General features: G+C 40.3%; 1 protein-coding gene and 1 long non-coding RNA gene across 3 annotated transcripts in view; one reads left to right on the top strand and one right to left on the bottom strand.

Moving 5' to 3' along the window:
• Positions 1–14,282, bottom strand: part of Gpr158 (G protein-coupled receptor 158) — a 427,233-nt gene that overhangs the window by 144,610 nt on the left and 268,341 nt on the right. For both annotated transcript variants that reach the window (XM_031369157.1, XM_031369159.1), the window contains exon 5: positions 1,873–1,941. In XM_031369157.1, coding sequence (XP_031225017.1) covers positions 1,873–1,941 — 69 coding nt within the window. The remainder of the gene's footprint in view (positions 1–1,872; positions 1,942–14,282) is intronic.
• The window catches only part of LOC116089763, an 81,885-nt gene that overhangs the window by 64,250 nt on the left and 3,353 nt on the right, over positions 1–14,282 (top strand). The window lies entirely within an intron of this gene.

Raw genomic sequence — 14,282 nt, 5'->3', positions numbered from 1 at the left:
TATAACTGCTCTATTCCAAGTATTAGACATAGCACTTTGGACAGAAACATTTGAGAAAATTCCACCACACAGTACCCTAGGGAGGGGGGTGCTAAAACACAAATCTGGGAGGCACATTCTGATCGCTGCAGAGATTATATCTTGATACATTTAGATCTTTAAAGAGAATAGAAAATGAAATCCTAGACCTAAATAGATCAAGAACACTTGATCTAAGCTGATTGACAGGGGAGAAATAGAAAAGTAATGGAGAGAGCATAACCCATAATGCATTTGGCTTTCAAATTTATTGAAAGAATTTTGTTTTTACTGTGGTATATTTTCCAAGTTTTGAGAAGGGTAAGATGGCTAGCCTAACTTTAGTGTTAAAAGTGGTTAATGTTTAAAAGTAGAGTGTAAGGGGCAGAAGCTAAGAGAGGCGTCTGATTGTCATAATAATCCAGGAATGTTCAGGGTGGTAGGAGCTAACTATAGAGAGTATTTGCATTGCTGGTGTATTTTCAAAGATCAGCTAGCTGGCTAACATGAGAGAATGAGGTGTCAAGAGCCACTTGCAAGGTTTTGACCCTAGTAACTAAAAAAAATCAACAGCCTTGGGTGGAGAGCAGAGAGACTGGATTTTAGGAAACATTAGAACCTTGGCTGGGAAATTTTCTTGTGATTCCAGTGGAGGAGAAAGTAATCAACTGAATATGAATTTGGAGTTCAGGCTAACAGTCAGTTCTGGAGATACAGATGCTGTGGCCATTAACACATAAGCAGCAGCATTTCAAACTATGTTGCTAGATTAGATAGCCAGTGTCAGTGTCTTTAAGAAACACTCTGTGGATTGAATCCCAAGACATTTGGCTATTACAGTGAGAGAGACAAAGCATAGAGAAATCTGAGAGGGAAGCATAGGACAAGAAGGAAAGAGCATGATGTGGGGCCAACCCTGCCTTTTACTTTGATGCGAGCTCAGCTTTCAGATCTTGGAAGCACTATTTGATATCGTCTTCCCTAGATTTGGTTATGAGTCTTTCCTAAGTGCCCCTATGGCAAAACACTTTGAGTCTTTGTCATGCTGTGTCACATGAATCTGTACTGACTCATTTCTTCCTGTAAGCCATAATCTCCTTTAAGTGAGAAATCAAGAGTACTCCCAGAAATTACCCCCATGCTTATCTCATGATAACCTCAGAATACCAATGGTTGAACTGAATTAGTAATTGGTATTTACCATCACAGACACAGTACTACTGTGATAAAATAAGTCTGCTATGATTATTAGGAGCAGTACCATATATACATTTGTTTCATTGAGTTTATTTCTCTTTATAGTTATTCATAGGGAAATTTCTAGCATTACTTTGTTGCTATGTTTGCAATTCTGATTTGTATAATGGAGCAGGAAGAATGAAAGTAATATTATTTTTTATATATTAAATATGTACACTATATAGGACCTTCATATGCTACCTTATGTAAAGTATGTGACCTTCCTCACAAAATTAGGAAGAAAAGTACAATTAATTTAGAAAAAAAAAAAACCTACAAGATTCCTAAGTATCAGGCTGGTGAGATGGCTCAGCGGGTAAGAGCACGGACTGTTCTTCCAAAGGTCCTGAGTTCAAATCCCAGCAACCACATGGTAGCTCATGGCCATCTGTAATGAGATCTGACGCCCTCTTCTGGTGTGTCTAAATATAGCTACAGTGTATTTAACATATAATAATAAATAAATCTTTAAAAAAAGATCCCTAAGTATCTAAGGTCATTGAAATTGTATGAGTTTGATTTAAATATCTATCAAGTTTTTGTTAACATGCTATACATACAAAATATGGACAATCAAAACAGTGACTAGTTTTAAAACAGCAGGACATCACTTACCGGAAAGTATAGGAGCAGAGAACCAAAGAGTATTGTTTCCAACAGGATGAGGCCAGATGCCCTGATGCTCTAAAAGACAAATCAAGAATGTCAGTGTTAGCTTAATTTCCAGGCAGAGAGGATTTATACTACTGTAAAAATCTCTGAGAACAGCATTCTTCTGGGGGAAATTAAGTAAATAAATGAAATCTAGCTAGTATTCAGGTGGGTGAACTGCTGACAGATGAGGGACATCTGATTATAATGGGGTGACAGGCCTGGCAATGGCATCAGGGACTTCATGGAATTTCATTGAGTTACTGAGTCATCTGAGAAGCCAAGAATGCTACATTGAAGATTCCTATAATTTCAGAAATTGTAACTGACACAAATCTTTTCTCTATTTCTAAGACATAAGCCACCAGTGCCCTAAGCCATTTTATGGACACCTGCTGGATCACTGTAGACGGTTAAGCAAAGTCTCAGTGTGAGCTATATAAAGACCTGTAATCTCAATGATGTAATATAATCCCTATAACATAGCTTAATCGTGTAAACAATATGGATTGTATTCATGTAAAATGTAGCTCACCCTAAGTGTTATTTATCCTATAGTCAAAATACAAAAGACTAAGTTGTTTTTAAGTAGACCTCTTAATATTTAGTTTCTAAGCATAAATATATCATGAATGAATGCTTTATAACATTTTTTTAAAAAATATTTTTATTGATTTTCTGTGTCACATCATATATCCCAGTCCCAGTCAGCTCCCCTTCCCCTCAACTCCATCCTTCACCCTTGCAAACTCTTCCCCCAAATGAAAAACACACAAGCAAGCAAACAAGAACAACAAAAAAACATAGACATCTCATCTTGGAAGCTGTGATATGTCACAGTGTGTCCCACAGTATATCCATCTGTCTACACATCTTTGCTTGTAAATGTTCATTGCAATGAGGCATTGGTCTGGTTCAAGATCTCTGGCTTCTGTGACACCATTAATCCTCATTGGGACTGCTCAAAGTTATCCTGTTGTAGCCCTGGGTCATGGAAATCCTGCAGCTTTGGAACAGCAGGACTGGGCCAACCTTTCACAGATTATATAGCTTTTGGGGTGGGCCAATTCAGAGCCTTGGATCTGGATCTGGGTAATGGCAGAGCTGGTCAGCCCATAGGTTTTCCATTATCTGTACCACTAGGACAGCTCTCCAGACCTGTTCTGGTTAGGCCACCCAATGCCACCATCAGCAGGAAGCAGGGTCAGCTCTCCTGTTCTCATGCTCTCGAGGCTAGCTCACCTGCATGAGCCAGCTCCACTGTGCTTCCCAGTCAAGGTACTGGACCCACTGTCCCAAGTGCTGCAGTCTGTGAGGAGCTGGGCCACCTCTCCTGATCTCACACCTCCCCCATGGCTGGTTCATCCATGTCTTCACCATCAGGGCCACTGTATTATCTATGTGAGGTGCAGGGCCCACTCCCTTGAGTGCTATAGCCAATGATAGGGTAGGTCTAGCTCTCCTGCTCTTATACCCTCAAAGCCTGATTCCTGCAGGTGGCAAGGGGAAGGTGGCAATGGATTACTCCCCAAGCGGTGGGCCCAGCTTTCCCTCACTCTCATCCTCAGGACTGGCTCATCTTCACCCCATTATCAGGACTGGCTCCTGCTCTACTAACATCCAGTTCCTGCTCTACTAACAGCTGCAGCTGGTGAGGGGCAGGCAGGACTAGCTCTCCTAAGCTCCTAATCCTATGGGCAGCCTTGCCAACTGCCAAAAGTGGCAAGGGGCAAGAGTTGGGACATCACCTCTATGCCCATGCTACCCCATGGCAGACAAATGGCAGGGTCTGCTCTCCCCACACTCATGCCCTGGCATGGTTCACTTAGACCACTGCCATTAGAGACAGCTCTACTGTGTTTTTTGGGCAAAGTGTAGGGTCTGCTCTCCCTCATTTTCATCCTCAGGGCTAGCTCACCCTCCCACCCCCAACCAGGGTCATCTCTGGTGTGCTGTCCAGGCAAAGTTCAGGGTCCACTCTTCTAAGTACCTCAGTTAGTGCATGGCACTCTCCTGAGCTCTGCCAGTGGTAAAACATGGGACTACCTCTCTAGAGTGCCATATCCCGTGAAGAGCAAGACCAACGACAGGTAGCCCTTGAACATCCAGGTTGTCCCAACCAGGGAAATCCCTATGTCCTCTTATTGTAATATGGGCCATGGGCATTGAAATCGACCCCTGACGCTGCATAGCCATGGACTCAGAGATGGCCCTCAGCAGCATCTCAAGCTGGGACCTTACCATAGCCCCAGGTGACAGGGCTGGCAACTCACAACAGGTTATTCCTCTCCACCCTCGAGTCTCCAGTTCCATCTCTCTCAAGCTGCTCTACTTTTCTTTCTCTCTCAACTGACTACCACATACTCCCACATTGTGCTAGCTACTATTGCAGGCTGGACATGCAGCTGGGAGGCTCCTGGGTGATATCCTCCATCTGTACTGCATGGCAAGCAGTGTGTCAGAAAGCAGGTGCCTATGGCCCATCTGTGTCATGCACTAGGCAGGTCTGTAGGTGGCAGGGTCGTCTACAGGTCTTTGTCTGTCTTCCTCCTACTCTGCACTGCCTGGACTTGATTTTATTTTATTTGTATGAGTCCTAGGCATAAAACATATTTGGCTACTAAGCCAGGCATCCAAGTAGGATGAACAAATGACTGCCAGCAGCTCTGCCCCTGACTGCCATCAGTCTACCTTGACTGCCATCAGTCTACCCTGACTGAAAACAAGGTACTTCTTTGCCCATTGGCAGGGGGCATGACTTTTTTTTATATACAATCTACAAAGTAGCAAATTCCTAAAAGAAAATATGATTGAGGCAAGAGATAAAATACTAAACCAATCTTAGCTTATAACAATAAATTTGGCTTCAATGAGCTGAAGCTTCAAGATAGTCTCTCTGAAATCCCTATGTTTTTATGAAATTTAATATAAAATATGCATATACATTACCAACATACAGATGTCTTACTTATCAGGAAAGTTATGTGAAGCAAGAAAATTAATTCTGCAACAACCAAAATATGCTAGGAATCCAAACTACGACAGAATGTTGTAGTTTTCTTTTGAAAATGATCTGATAACTGGAAAGTCAGGAAAAGAAAATTCTAATTCCCCTTCTGAAATCTTTCAGTATATTAACCACACAGCAATGCATTATGTGATCCTTCAAAGGAACTCATAATTAAGGGTTTCAGAATGGTGTACAGTAGTGATCATTTGAGTGGCTTTTCTGAGTTTCTTTTTCGGTGTTGCTGAAGATGGAGCCCAAAACCTACACTTGCTAGGCAATCTTTGTAACTCCACTACATCTCCTGCCTCTCTGTGGCTTTTCAATATGGATTATTGCTTTACCTAGTAGATGTTTTGATGAAAAGGAAATTTCTATCAGAAGCATTTGAGTGTGGGCTGGTAAAATTTCTAAAATGGAAAATTACATTTTCAAAGCATACCTACTTATGGATGTTTTTATAGTTTATCTTCTAAGTTTTTAATATGAACCAGACTCCAAACCATTATGCAAAAGTTCTTATAAAATAATCTATGCAATGTTGACAAAGGAACAGAGAAAGAAGCTGGAGAGAATAGCAAAACTAAATAAATAAACAGAAAATAAATAATAGGCTTTGTGGTTAAGTTTGTTCTTATTGTGAATTGTGAAATAGCTATGTCAGGAGGCAACAGTGAATTTCAATGGCCTTGCCCGTAAAATGAGTATTTTAACACCTTACTAAATCCAATAAGTTATTAAGCACAGAGTAGATAAAATGGCTAGCACTGAACTTGGGGCACTTAACTATATCGAGTTTTTAAGGCATAAATCAGCCCCTGGCTGGTAAATTTGAAAATGCTAAGTATATTTTGAAAGCAACAAAAATTCTGTTATGTTTGAAATAGAAAAGACTATAGAAGCGACTGAAGAGATAGCACAGTTGGTAAGAACACAGGACTTGAGTTTGATTCCCAGTGACCATGTCAAGCAGCTCACAACCATCTGTAATTCTACCTCCAAGAGACTTGTTACCCTTTTCTGAACACCAGGGGCATCTGTACTCATGTACACAGACATATAGGTCATTTTAAAACAATACACAAACTATAATTTAAAAAGTTAAGTTCAAAATTACACCAGAGTGTCCAAGAGTCCAGCAATAGGGGACCCAAAAGTTCTTTGCTTGGCATGTGATGATACCATAGTGTGGTGGTTTCTTCCCTTCTCAATGTTTTCTGATTATTTCAAGAGCAGTAGACTGCATGTCTGCCTTTCAGACATTACAACAATACAACAGTAGCAGTCATGTGTTGGTGTGTATTCTCAGAATTACCTTTTTCCATTATACTTTATGTCAGAGATGTATGTACCTCTTTGCTTAGCCTCCATCCTGGCTAAACAGGGAAGCCTAGAATTCCAGCTTCTAAATTGGAGCTCTGATAAGTGGCTCCATCTTCAAATGGGAGACATAGTCTAAATATGCATGTTTTCCATTCAAAATATCTGCCTTATCCAGCCTCAGTGGGAGAGAATGCTCCTAGCCCTGCAGAGACTTGATGTGCCAAGGTCGGGGGATACAGAGAAGGGGAGGGGAAACGGACAGGGGGGCAGGTGGGAGGACAATGATCAGGATGGAAAGTGAATAAATAAATTAATGGGGAAAATATCCTATCTGGCTTCAAACTCACAGAATGAGCCAAACACAATGAGTGGTTCCTCAGGTCAAAGAAGCATTGCATGGGACCTAAAATATTCCACCACCTTCCCCATTGCCTGGATGGTACTAGAACGTTTAACTGGACAGAATCTTTGCTTTACACTTGGTACCAAGGATTCATATACAACAACTATGAGCCATCCACTGATTAAGTGTAGGAGATGTGAGAGAAGAGGTTCTCAGTTCTGGGAGAGAAGACACGGTGACCGATGATGAAGATAATGAGCAAAGTGACAGGGAAACATTGACCTCCTGAGCAGTATTTCTTGAGATAGATGTAGTGGTATAGAACTAATTTTAGCTAGACTTGTGAAATAGGAAATGCAGGGGAGGGAGCACTTTCTTGAAGAGATAAGGCGTCTAACTTTATTTTTGGGGTTCAGCATTTATCTCTAGGTTACAAGGACATTTGCATAACATAAACAATGTGGGAGGAGTCAGGAAAGAGTCAGAAAAGAGTCAAGGGGAAGTCAAGGGGAAGTCAAGGGGAAGTCAAGGGGAAGTCAAGGGGAAGTCAAGGGGAAGTCAAGGGGAAGTCAAGGGGAAGTCAAGGGGAAGTCAAGGGGAAGTCAAGGGGAAGTCAAGGGGAAGCCGGGCTGCTGGGTGCTCTCGAGGGCAGAGGCTCAGGGTGTCCCCTAGGTCTCGGCACCGGGAGAGGTTAGAGGCGTGGGCCTGTGGTGGGGTCGGAGGTCAATAGCGGATGTCCTCAGGTAGTCGGTTTACATTCAACAATGTCCTCAGCCAGTGGACACGTCAGCCACCAGGTGTACCTTCCTCTGGAATCCTCGAAGGCAGAACTCAGGTACTGGGCCTTTGTTTTAGGCACAGCAGGCATGAGCTGACAATCTCCAGTTGTAAGCTCTGAAGTCACTGAGTTGGAGCAGGAGGGAGAAACCCAACAGTTAATAATATATCCTATGATGCTATTTATGTAAAACAACTAGACAGCATACATGTGTACCTACATAAATAAAGGTTCAGATTCATAGGTGTGAACAATCAGTGGCTCACAGGCTGTGCATAGCCCAGGATAGCTCTGAATGTAGCCCATCACACTACAGATAACATCACCCTTGGTGCAGAAGATTCATCCTAACCTGACAGCAAACTTCTCTTCTAAAGCAGAGATTATATTTGGACATGAGAGAACTAACCTAGAAATCTTTCTTTTCATTTAAGGAGATATAGTCAGAGACTTCTAAATCATAAGTCTTTTTAGTAACTAACTGAAGAAAATCTAAAGTTTATTATCTCAGGTCTTATAAAATTCTATGATCGTGAGTTATAATTTGCAAAAAAAAAGACTAAATAGAACCTTTCTGATAACTAACATTAATAAATACGATTGCAAAACTTTGTAACAGAGAGTGCACATTAGCCTTCTTCCGTCTAACCATGGATTCCTTTCTCAGTTCCCAAACCTCCAAAGATAAATTACGAAGATTAAATGACAAATTCAAGCCTGTATATCAAAGAGAAGACTGATGATATTCTACTAATTTTATCACATTGTGTCAAAGCCAGCCTCTAACTCCCATCCCCCTAGCATGCACAGTGCAGAGGCACATGACCCAGTGCAAGCTTTCAGCTTCCAGAGGCAGTTCTGCCCTTATACAACACCCTCCAAGGAAGCCCAAACCATTTGAGTAATAAAAGAACAGGAATGCTGAAGGCTGTGGTTTTTAGAATAATTTAAAAGGCTTGTTATTATTTCCCTGGCTCCACTGGACTAACTCTATTTCATTTCATATTATAAACAGTTTTAGCCTCTGGGGAAATAACAAACATCTTGCTAACACAATGTAGCTATTTTTGATCATTACCAATGTCTTTAACCTTGCAATATTTAAACTTTCCTTATATTATAAAAGAAATCTCTAAGAAAGAAAACATTTTAAAGAGGTCAATTTCATGATCTATGAGTAAACGCTGAGGCAGCAAGAGAATTATATTTTCTAAAGGATGAACAGTATAGGACTCAAAGAGAAAGTAAGCCCACAAATCTCTCATTTATGAAGTGGCTTAGATACAGAACAGAATCACGGCTGACCTTTTTTGCCAAGTGTACTGTTTCTATAGCCACAGAGACATCCTTCCAGTGACACTTGAAGAACATTTGACACAATGGTGTCAATAGGTTTCCAATGGGATGAAAACAGGATGTGAAAGGCAATACTAAAGAAATGCTTCACACTGGCAATTTGGAGGAAGGTTTTGTTTAATAATTTTAATTTTTTATAAATGGGTGAAAATAGACTGTCCTTGAGAGACTTCATGAAGTTCAACTATAGTAAGAATGTCTGCCATGAAATTCTGAAAACTCAACCAATGCAGACATATTTGGAATAAATGTAATCTGTTAAAATCAACTTTCCCTTTTCAGAAAAAAATTAGCAATAAAAATGGGGAAAAACCAGAATAAGGGCTAAGAAAGATACTCCCGCCTTAAAACATGAGTAATTTAGAGAAATCTAAGCATTGTGGAAAACTGTCACACCTAACTGGTTTAGAATAACAATATTGGTTATTTATTGGCTTTGTGACACTAAGCCAGATGCTTAACTTCTGAGTTCAGCTCTATTTGTCATATGGCATGATCACTTCTGGTTAAATTTAAACTTACTTTTGAAAAGTTTATCTGAAAGTGCATAGTATACACAGTTTAATAATTTTTAAAACAGTATAGTACACTAAATAAAGAGTAAAAAATAAATGATCTCTTCCTTAGAAGAGAAGGAGAGAAGGGAAGCAGGAAGGGCTGTGTAGAGGGGTGATGTTTGGGAGGTAAAGTGAATAAATAAATTAATGGAAAAAATAATTTTTTTTCATCCTTGTGAAACTAGAAATTGTGGCCCCACTCTCAGTCGTGGTTCACCACACACCTCTGGGCAGAAGCTGTTCTCAAGCACCTCTACTCTGTAGAGTTAACTTATGGGGTGTTTAACAATCTGCTGTGCTGTGTTTCACACATCAAGTCAGCATTTCAAGTATGCCCCAAGTATGTCTGACTGTTGCAGAGAAGCAGTAGAACTCAGATACAGGAGAGTAGCCATCCTGACTGACCACCTCCTTGCTTCTGGCAAAGCAATTCACTGGTCTCTGATAAAACCCTTGTCAGCCTTCTGATGGCTGTACCTCCTTCTTGCTAAGATGTTGTCTAAAAGTGTTTCTCAACTAAGGACCATGTCCTGTGTCTACTCATTGGCACACCTTTAGCTATGTCTCTGTGGTCTATTTGTAATCTTCCATATCTTCCCATCCTTGTTTTGCAACTACTAAACAAAGTAACATGTTTCCCAAAATTGAGATCAATTCTCCACATGCCCAGAAAGCATGTAGTAATGCGTGTAAAGGCTGAACACGAGGCCATCTTTCTTCAGATAGCTTCTTGTGCATCCTTTAAAAAGAAGACACAGAATCACCAAGACATACTCACTGTGAGTTCAATTTTAAGTACTTCATTAAGAGCCACTGAGATGAATGGATGCTTTTTTGAATAAAAGGTAGGTTATTGAAATAACAAATTCTTCCTTATGAAAATATTCCCTTCTGAGTGAGATTCAAGGATTCTCCAGTGGCTGCTCTTTGTTAGTTTCTTTGGGTCTGTGGACTGAAGTATAGTTATTCTCCACTTTATGGCTAATGTCCACATGTGAGTACATACCACGAATGTCTTTCTGGGTCTTGGTGATGTTACTCAGGACAATCTTCTCTAGCCCCATCCATTGGCCTGAAAACTTAATGATGTCTTTGTTTTTAATAGCTGAATAATGTCATTGTGTAGATGCAACACATTTCCTTTATACATTCTTCAGTTGAGGGACACCTAGGTTGTTTCCAGTTCCTGGCTATTATGGACAAAGCTGCTATAAACATATTTGAACAAGTGTCTGTGTGTTATGGAGGGGAATCTTTTAGGTATATGCCTAGGAGTAGTATAGCTAGGTGTTGAGGTAGAACTGTTCCCAATTTTCTGAGAAAAAGCCAAAGTAATTTCCAAAGTGGTTGTACAAGGTTGTACTCCCACCAGCAATGTAGGAGTGTCTCCTTTGCTCCACATCTTCGCCAGCATGTGCTGTCACTTGAGTTTGGGATCTTAACCATTCTTACAGCTGTAAGATGGATGCTTGATTCTCACTCAGAAAAGGAAATAAAATATTGGAGGTAAATGTAAAGAGGGAACTGGGTTAGAGAGGGGGTGAGGAAGGAAACTGGGATAGGGATTAGGTGTAGAGAAGGTGCAGGAGATGGCTGGGAAAAAGAACAGAAATTGATAGGGGGCTTCTCTGGGACAAGCCAGAGACCTGGAGCAGGGAGGTCTCCCAGGAGTCTGTGGTGGTGATTCTAGATGAGACTCCTAGCAGCTGGGGTTATGGAGACTGAAGTGGACACCTACTGTAGCCAGGCAAAACTTCCAGAAGATAGAAGGGGACATCTATTCACCCACAAAACCTACAACCAAAAATGCATCCTCCCTGCAAGATGCTCAGGGATAAAGATGGAGCAGAGATTGAGGGAATGGCCAGCCAATGACTGGCTTGACTTGGTACCCATGAGAAAGCCAACCCTTAACACTATTAATGACACTCTGTTGTGCTTACAGACAGGACCCTAGTGTAACAGTTTCCTGAGAGGCTTCATCCAGCAGCTAATGAAAGCAGATGCAGAGATCCAGAGGCAAAATCATTAGGTGGAGTGAAGTAACCCAATAACAAAAGAATACACATGGTATGCACTCACTGATAAGTGAATATTAGCCCAGAAGTTCAGAATACCCAAGATACAATCTACAAACCACATGAAACTCAAGAAGAAGGAAGACCAAAATGTGGACACTTCAGTCCTTTGAATGGAGAACAAAAAAACCCAGGGAAGGAGTTACAGAGACAATGTGTGGAGCAGAAACTGAATGAAAGACAATCCAGAGACTGCCTCACCTGGGGATCCATCCCATATACAATCATCAAACCCAGACACTATTGTGGATGCCAACTAGTGCTTGCTGACAGAAGCCTGATATAGTTGTCTCCTGAGAGGCTCTAACAGTGCCTGACAAATACAGAAGTGGATGCTCACAGCCATCCATTGGACTGAACACAGGGTCCCCAATGAAGAAGCTAGGGAAAGGACCCCAGGAGATGAAGGGGCTTGCAGCCCCATAGGAGGAACAACAATATGAACGAACCATCACCCCCAGAGCTCCCAGGGACTAAGCCACCAACCAGAGAGTACACATGTTGGGACTCATGGCTCAGCTGCATATGTACCAGAGGATGGCCTAGTCAGTCATCAATTGGAGGAGAGGCCCTTGGTCCTGTGAAAGATCTATGCCCCAGTATAGGGGAATGCCAGGGCCAGGATGCAAGAGAAGGTGGGTTGATGAGCAGGGGAAGGGAGGGGAATAGAGGGGTTTTTGGAGTGGAAACCAAGAAAGGGGAGAACATTTGAAATGTAAATAAAGAAATTATCTAAAAAAGAAAAAACGAAACAACAACAACAAAAAAACATTAGTCAGAGCTCCAGGAATCTTGTGGAAGAGTAGGGAATAGGATTAAAGTAGGCCAAGGATTCAAGGACACCACAAGAAGACCTACAGAGCCAACTAACTTGAGCCCTTGGGGCTCACAGGGACTGAATCTCCAACCAAAGAGCATGCAGGGGCTGGACATAGGACCCCTACAATTAGTAGGAGATGTGCAGCTTGATCTTCATGTGTATCCCCTAACAACTGGAGCCCAGGCTGTGTCTGACTCTGTTGCCTACTCTTGGATTCCCTTTCCCAAGCTCGTCTGCCTCAGTGAGAGAAGACTGATACCTTTAGTCCTGCTACAACTTGATATGTCAGTGTGGCTTGGTACTCAAGGCAGATTTCATCTTTTCTGAGAAAAAGGGAAGGAGAGGGTTTTCTGAGAGGGTGACGAGGAGGAGAAAAGAGAAGGGGGATGCAGTTGGGATGTAAAGTGAATAAACTATTGAAGGAAAATATTCCAGTAAAAACAAATAAATATGAAAATTATTAAATCCTAAAAATGACAATAAGACACTAACTAGTTTTAGAAAATATTATTCATTGTTGTATTGAGATAAAGTCTGGTATCACTCAGTTGATAGTCATTTTTTAAAAAACGTAAACGTATTTTGTATTTGTAAATTCAAGAGATTTCACAAATTATTGCTCATTTTCACTTGATCAGCAAGCAGCAAAAGAGCTAAGTAACAAACATTGATTTCTAATTCATCTAGTCCCAGGGCCATACTGCCCTGCACACACCAATCTCACTGATTTCTGTTTAATCTCATAGTGTTTTGTTCCTGAATTTGGTATGGTCAGAAGTACCATAAGGTACTATTTTCAAAGGATAATGTGAACACATCATCACCAGTTTGATGGATAACAGTCATCAGCAAGAAGTACATTTGAGATTTGGGGTAGAACTTCTCAGAACTGTTAAGTTTGTCTCACACACTGTCCTCCGCAGCACCCAAAAGTGTGTGCAGTGTCTGGGATAGGAAAACATGCATTGTTTCCTTGACACTGGGAGGAAGGCTTCTTATTCCGTGTAACATATGGAACACAGTTTTTCATTCTGGCAATACATCTACAAAAATAAACCATAGAATTATGATGAGTATTTCAATGAGAAAACCAAGAAATGGTTTAACGAGATATAATAGATCATCTTTGCTGACAAGAAGGACCAAACCCTTGAGAAACTTAGGAACAGTCAGTGTAATTTTGCAGCTGATTGGTGAATCACAAAAATGTGTGGTAATGGGTGTGGGAGCCCAATGTACTTCACCAGCAAACAGGATGAAGACAGGAATCCAACGCTCACTTCCAAGAACAGTTCACAGGTTTTCATGGTATCAAGTTGGATTCTTACTTGCCTCACACTACAGAGCATTAAGAACCAATGAGTATTACAGAATTTGTTTGTCCCTCTAAATGGAAACATGAAAACTTGAAAGTATTTGCCAAAAGAAAAAATGAAAAGTAGTATGGAATAATAATTTGATAAATTATTAATTGATCATCTATTTCTTGTTTACATTTTCCATGTAAATTCTAACCTATTCTTTCATTTAATTTTTCTATTTCCATCTTTGTGCTTTTCAGTAAACTAAATATTTGTGATTAAATAATTATCTTGATATTTTATGATTTTATATCTTACATCATGAATATGGATCAGGAAATATTTCAAATAATTCATAAGTTTTAAAGTAAATAATAAGTGCTAACCCTTACATACAAAACTCAAAAAGATCATATTAAGTGATGAATGTTTGAATTGGTTTCTTTCTTCTCTGTGATGGATCATTTTTTTCCCTAAGATACACTATTCAATGCATTAGGATCTGAGTGTGGACTCAGAAGACACAAGTGAAATCATTGAGTATATATAGAAATTTGATGATAGCAAGATTTGATAGTAGAGACTTATTGAATTAATGTTTAAAAAAATGTATCCAAAAAGTTTACCAATGTAATAGATTTTTAAGACCTACTGTGATTAAATATCAATAAGTTAAACTGGTTTTCTAGAAGTTAGAATCTATTTAAAGTTTGCCAAACTATTTTTTTTAGAATATATATCTTCAGCAACAACTGCTTTCCGAATCTCTAAATTTATATTCTCACTCACCTTCCTAGAGGCACTTTATATT

This window comes from Mastomys coucha, unplaced genomic scaffold (assembly GCF_008632895.1).
Source record: "Mastomys coucha isolate ucsf_1 unplaced genomic scaffold, UCSF_Mcou_1 pScaffold15, whole genome shotgun sequence".
Classification (NCBI taxonomy): domain Eukaryota; kingdom Metazoa; phylum Chordata; class Mammalia; order Rodentia; family Muridae; genus Mastomys; species Mastomys coucha.
The sequence above is the reverse complement of the archived record's forward strand: the minus strand, read 5'-3'. Positions and strand labels throughout refer to the sequence as shown.